This window comes from Nicotiana tabacum, chromosome 1 (genome assembly GCF_000715075.1).
Source record: "Nicotiana tabacum cultivar K326 chromosome 1, ASM71507v2, whole genome shotgun sequence".
NCBI lineage: Eukaryota > Viridiplantae > Streptophyta > Magnoliopsida > Solanales > Solanaceae > Nicotiana > Nicotiana tabacum.
This window is the reverse complement of record NC_134080.1, coordinates 17,704,591-17,711,565: the sequence shown is the minus strand read 5'-3', so window position 1 is coordinate 17,711,565 and position 6,975 is coordinate 17,704,591. Positions and strand designations below refer to the sequence as shown.

Genomic DNA, 6,975 nt, shown 5'->3' with positions numbered 1-6,975 from the left:
TAGAATTCGGGACAGGCCGGTTAGCGAATTTTACGGCCTTCCCCAAAATGACAATACGCTAGTTGCGTTAGGCACGCCTTCAATAATTCAATTTCCTTAAACTCGGGTGCGCATTGATGTGACCCAAGTCCAAATCCCAACGGAGTCAAAGTATGTCGACGACCACGGGTACATTAATTGTAACTTGGTTCGAGATACATTTTCACAACGTTGCAAATTCTTGATAAAAACAGTTAAATGATAAAAGCGGTTAAAAGTTAAATTTTGCACATAAGTTCACACTTGTATAAAATCAGATAAATAAGCCGAATATAACAATTGAGCGACCGTGCTAGAACCACGGAACTCGGGAATGCCTAACACCTTCTCCCTGGTTAACAGAATTCCTTATCCGGATTTCTGGTACGCAGACTATAATATAGAGTCATTATTTTCCTCGATTCGGGATTAAAATTGGTGACTTGGGACACCCTAAATCTCCCAAGTGGCGACTCTGAAATAAATAAATAAATCTCGTTTCGATCGTCCTTTAATTGGAAAAACTCCCTTGTACCCTCACGGGTATGTAAAAAGGAGGTGTGACAATGATAATGCCCCGAAAGAATTGAGGATCACCAAATAGCTGGTACGAGACTCCTAGCGCTCTGAATCGTCAACCTGTAAATCAGTACCAGCAGGACGTCAGTACATTTAAATTGTACTGGTATGTAAAGTAACTGAAAGAAAGAATTATAAATGCTGAAACTAAAACTAAGCTGATAACTGAGAATTTATAATTGATAACTGAAATAATAACTATTGAAACTGAAACTGAAATGATAACTGGTAACTGGTAACTGATATGGTAACTGCTAACTGAACGGTAACTAATAATTCATCTGAAAGGAAGTAAGGATATGAATGCTCCCTCTTCTAAATGATGAACAACCTGTTTATCTAAATATTAAACTGCAGCATCAAGCCCAATATATATTTGTGCACAAACTGCGGCCTCGGGCCCAAGTATACGTATACATAACTGCGACCTCAGGTCCAAAATGCATAAAGCATAAAATACGGCCTCAGGCCCAAAGATGCATAAAGCATAAACTGCGGCCTCAGGCCCAAAGATGCATAAAGCATAAACTGCGGCCTCAGGCCCAAATACATGTGTTCAACAATCAGGGATTTAAAATAAGGAACTGAGAATCATATTGCAATACATGATAATGAAATATTGAATCACACTAAGTCACATGATACATGAATACTGGATCATACTGAGTTACATAATACTGGAATACTGAATAGGACTAGACTGAGACATGTATTCTTGAACTGATTATGAACACTGAAACTTCAACTGTTTATGACATGCTGAGTAAGCTATACTGAGACTTACGGACATCAAACCTAAGTCTATATTGAATATGAACTGAGCTCACAACGTTAAGAATGAAAGTCATGAACGAGTTATGAAGCTAGAGAATAGAAGTTCTACAACTATTCTAGGAACTAGGCTTAACTATATTTCTGAGGCAATTGATACGTCGTAAAAGAAACGTGGTGTAGGGAGAATCATTAACATTCCCAAACATACAGAGCTAGCCTCACATACCTTAACTTCCTGCTCTTAAGCATAATACAACATTCGCCAGCCCATTCAACTTTAATCTATATTAATACAAGTCAAAGGGATTCCATATTAGCAATAATTCTCATGTTTTGGTCACTTAAGAATTTTCTCAAATACTTGGTGATATAAATCTTCATAGTCCTTATTAATGGTGTCTCTACACCGAACAAGTCATTCTCTTGATCCTAGATAAATTCTAAAGTCTCAAATTGTTATAATCAACATCATTCTTTATCACCCATAAGGTAAACAACACCCTTAACTAATAATCAACAATCAACACCCTAAACCTATAATCGTTCATGCTTTTCTATCAAACCCATCAACTAATATCTCATGAACTAAAGTCTATAATCATTAATCCAATAGTATACTCAATTAGAGGTTGAAGACATTACCTTTTTGAAGTTCAATCCTCTTGAATTTGAGTTCTAGGGTTTCTTCTCTCAACAATGATGTTCCAATCAAATATCTAATGATATGGAGGGTTTACCCATGTTAATAAGATGTTAGAAAATTGAAATTAACTTAGAATCACCATTAGAACTTACCTTGGGTGGTGGAAGGACCCTTAAGGAGTTAGATTTTTGAGAATTCCACTTTCTAGAGCAAATTTTTATGTTTTGGGGTTGTTGGGGATGAAATATGGCTTTAAAACGACCCCCCACGAGCGTGACCATGCACCTGGAGACCTGCCCGCGCTACTGACCGTGCAAAATGGCAGTAACACTGCCTCAAAATTAGCGTGGTCGCGCTACAGGAACGCTACCAGACGCATATATCATATACTATTCTGTAAAACGAGCATTACGTTTTGCACAGAGATTCGTTCGAGATCCATAATAAATCGATGGAAAGCTATTTCAAAGGCCTACAACTTTTATCCTTGATTTTTTCCAAATTCATTACACATTTTTACTAAACTCTGCTGGAATACAGACCTTCTACAAACTTAGTCGATTTTGTCAAATCTTATGCACCTTACTTTCCATCTTGATTTTGAAACAACTATTTTACCTTTAATCATACTGATGGGACTTCACATGTTCAAAGTATAACCTTACTACTCCTTTAACTCATTCATACCTAAGCCGAATTTATGGGATGTTACACAGATAGTAATGCAAAAGTAGCCAAAGAAGAGGATGTGGTATGTGAATACATAAGGGGCTACAGATTGCTGGTTAATGTACTATGTCATATTGTTGACATTGTCTTGATACCAGTCAACTTGAAGGAAAAACTGCATTGGTTATTGGCAGTTGTCTCATTCAAGGATAGATGTATCAAAGTGTATGACTCCATTAGATCAGCATTGCATGATGCCTATGTGGCTTCAGAGATAGATAAGCTAGCTAAGATTGTAACTTTGTATGTATCGATCAGTGGTTTTTACTGAGATAAGCAAGGCATAGATTGGACTCATGACTCAACATACTCTGACAAGGCACCAACTGATCCCTTTGATGTTGTTTTCATTTCAGATCTGTCTCAACAAAATTCTGGGAGCATGTATGTGTTTAATCCTTTTCCTTCTATCATTTCTCTAATAATATGAATTGTTTGTAACTATTTTGATGTATTCTTTCAGGGATTGTGGGGTGCATGTCGAGACATACGCAGAGTTTTTTAGCACCGTTGGGCTGGTTCCACAAACAAAATTTGATGTCAATTTACTCCGTCAAAGATATGGTGCCCCTCAACCTGTTAGCTTTTTGTATGTTTATATCAGTTTATATTAGTATTTATGCAACATGTTGTATTGATATGTATTCAACTTATTGTACCAGTCAATATTCAGCATGATATATTTATCTATATTCATTAAGTTGTATTTATATGTATTCACCAGGTTATGTTCACATATTTTTAGCAGGTGTATTTAGACCTTCATATTTATATAATATATCGAATTAATATGTATTCAGCTGTATTTTGAATACGTCTTTTGTATATAACTGATTTTATTCATCTGTATTCACTTGTATGCATATGTATTCAAGTCTATTTAGACCCTTGTACAATACATATTTAGACATCTATACGTGTATAACATATTGTATTAATATGTATTCAGTTGTATTTGAATAGTTGTATTTAATATTCATAAATCATATTCAATCTCTGATATACGATATGTATTCAAAAAAAAACCATCAATTCTGTTTATGATACAATCATACCCTAGGTATATAATTGAGTGTAATCATATGTATTCAATGATTGTATTCATATATAATGAAGCTATAATAGTCGTATTTTAATTACGTATTTAGATTTAATACACCAACTAAGTATATCCAAAATATATTCGAAATGACACCGGAATCTATGATAAATCGTTTTTCATTAATACAAGTCAGAATGTGAACTAATTTCTACGTGGAGCATTTCTACAAATACGCTTATTATGTCCTTCCTGCCCACATATGCTACACGAATGTTGATTTTTCTTCTGCAACAATTCAATGAACGGCTTATCACGCTTCTTCTTTGGTCTTCCAGGAGGTCTTTTCCATTTGGGTGGTAATATAACTTCATCTGCTATATGTGCTGGTATATTCCATTCTTTCTGGTCCGGCAAAGGATACACGGGCACTTCATATATCAGTACAACAGACTTTGGTTTGTAATAATCAGAGCAATAATCTTCTGGCATTAGAAACTTGCTCTTCAGGACAGCCCAAGCGTTTGGGCACGGTAATTCGTCGACTTGGAACCGCCCACATCTGCATTTTTTTCTCTAAGAGGCATACTGTGTAATGTCTTCCTTCATCATTCACCGTATGCAAATATTCAGTCGATGGCACCACCTACATTTAAAAAACAAATCATATATATTTAATATGAATAGACATATTAAATATGATTTTAATATAGATTATTAGAATTTTATTTAGATTTAAGAATCACACTATATATTGTATTAAAATACAACTGTATTAGATCAAACATATTTGTACATACAGAATTCAAAGACATACATGTATACTGATAACTAGGGATTTTGATACATTTTATACTCCTTCTTGCTTATGTTTTGATTAGAAATTCGTACAAATAGTCCCAAAAAGGCTCACAAGTTGTGCTTGATTGCAGGTTTATTCAACAAAGTGACTAGATGTCAAAGATCAACTCAAAAGGAGTGAAACTTACACAAGTACCAAGACAAGACAAAGCTTAGGCAAAACCATCCCAATGTGGCCGCACACCATTCTGTGCGGTCCGCACAAGGAGGTTCAGAGAGGTGGCATTCAGGCAAAAAGGGCAATGCGGCCGCACTAGGTTTTGTGCGGTCTGCACTAGGATCAATGCGGCCGCACTAGGTTTTGTGCAGTCCGCACTAGGATAAATGCGGCCGCACTCGATTTAGTGCGATCCGTTGTAAGAAGGATTAGAGAGTGCCAATGCAGTCCATTTTATGCGAACCACGCATAGAAGCCTCTGCGGCCGTAGTCCATTCTCTGTGGTCCGCAGTGCCTGAGTTCAGAGAGATGGGTTTTCAAGTGCAGAGCCTTAGTGAGGCCACACACTATTTTGTGCGGTCCGCACTAGCCCTGCAGGGGTATTTTTGTCCAGATTTTTTAGCTTAGTATAAATAGCTTCTTTTCCCATTTTTAGGGTATGAGATAGTTTTTAGCTGTAGCTGCGCTCGTGGGTTCGAAGTCTTTAGCTATTCTGGGCAATTTTATCTACATTTCAACATTGAATCTTATTGTTTATCTTAGTAATTAATTAATATGAGTTGTTCTTCATCTATTTCTTGCTTTTCTTCTTCAATTATGAGTAGCTAAACCCATAAGCTAGGGTTGTGGCTCAACCCTAGTGTGGGTAATTGATGGGTCTTGTGTTTTAGGACTAGATTGACTATGGGTGTTTGATATTTGGGCTAATTTCATGTTTAATTGCTGAATTAGTGGTTGCAACCACTAGTTTGTGTGTAGTTGACTTGAGCTCTTCTTGAGAAAGAGAGCTTGAGTCTCTGAAATTGGTCCAACAAGGAATTGGGGCGTACTCAAGAGATTGATAGCCTCAATTAAAGGGTTAAACCTCGAGAGAGTAATACCCGACTTGGACCTTGATTGCTTGTGCAAATTTACACACCCAATTGGTCTTGAGAAAGTCAAATCGGGCAAAATCACTCGAACCACCGAGAGGTGTAGAGTGGGTAAAATCGTGCAACGGTTATATCATACTCTCCAAATATGTCAATCATGCCTTAGACTCAAGTATCCGTCAATTGACCACCTAGGCGATAGTCACTACCCTAGTGCCTTTTAAATCATTTGAACAACCCGCTTTAGTTTAACTTTTAGTTTAATCTAGTTTCATTTACCATTGTAGTTTGATAAAAGTAGAAGTAGAACAAAAACCTCAAAAATGTATAGAAGTGTAATTTGGAATACATACGCAACTCTAAACTAGATAAATACCCGACTCCAAATTCTAGCTCTCTGTGAAAATCGATCCCGACCCTAAATCGGGTAAAAGCTCTTCGACCCTCTCTTGCTACTTAATAGTAGTGCAGGGTAGGCTTCGATCATATATACATTTAAATATATTGAATATATTAGAATACATACTATATGAATGCTGGCAGAATATTATAGAGTAGTCTTGATTGAATATAGGATGCAACTTCCATTGCTACCTTGAAATATATACAGTTAAATACCTTGTACCATGGATACATATAGGAAACAGATACATAAATAAAAGGCAACTTACAGTCATTCGTGTAAACATTGCCTCATTCAAGGTAAGCATCTCATGGTATTTTTTCCCAAGCGTTGTGTATGTCTGTAGAGCTTCTTTCCGATTGCTGCAATTCCAACGTCCGAATATTTTCCTAACTTCTTCGTGGAGGTCGTATATTGGCAACTCCCTTGCTAAAACAAGTGCGGCATTGATTGACTCAGCAATATTTGACGTCATTGTCCATCCCCTGTTAACAGGTGCATACAACCTAGCCCACTTTTCGCATCCAGTAACTCCAAGTATTCTTTCACCCTAATATATACCTTCTCCACCTTCTCCATTAGACTATCAAACTCAGCCTATGTGTATGCTTTTGCCATCAAGAAGTATATCTCGCTCAACTTTGAATGACTCTTTTTGAATTTCTTATATACGTTGTTTCAAATATGCCATATACAAGCAAAATGTGGTATAGTTGGATACACTCTTGATACAAACTTGATGATACTTTCGTTCCTATCTGAAATGATGCACATGCTTTCCCTCTCACCATATGCTTCCTTGAATTCTCAAAGAACCACGTCCAAGCAGCATCGTTCTCTGAATCAATAACACCATATGCTAGTGGAAGTATATGACCTATAAAAATAATTGCATACATA

The 6,975-nt window shown here is 36.6% G+C and overlaps 1 protein-coding gene across 1 annotated transcript; it reads right to left on the bottom strand.

The window, feature by feature from the left end:
* Positions 1–3,986: 3,986 nt before the first annotated feature.
* LOC142162015 (uncharacterized) lies at positions 3,987–6,550 on the bottom strand. Its single transcript, XM_075218312.1, has 3 exons — positions 6,344–6,550; positions 4,372–4,428; positions 3,987–4,286 (listed from the first exon to the last, which is right to left on the bottom strand). The coding sequence occupies exons 1-3, from the start codon at positions 6,548–6,550 to the stop codon at positions 3,987–3,989; spliced, it is 564 nt and encodes a 187-aa protein (XP_075074413.1).
* Between the last annotated feature and the right edge of the window lie 425 nt (positions 6,551–6,975).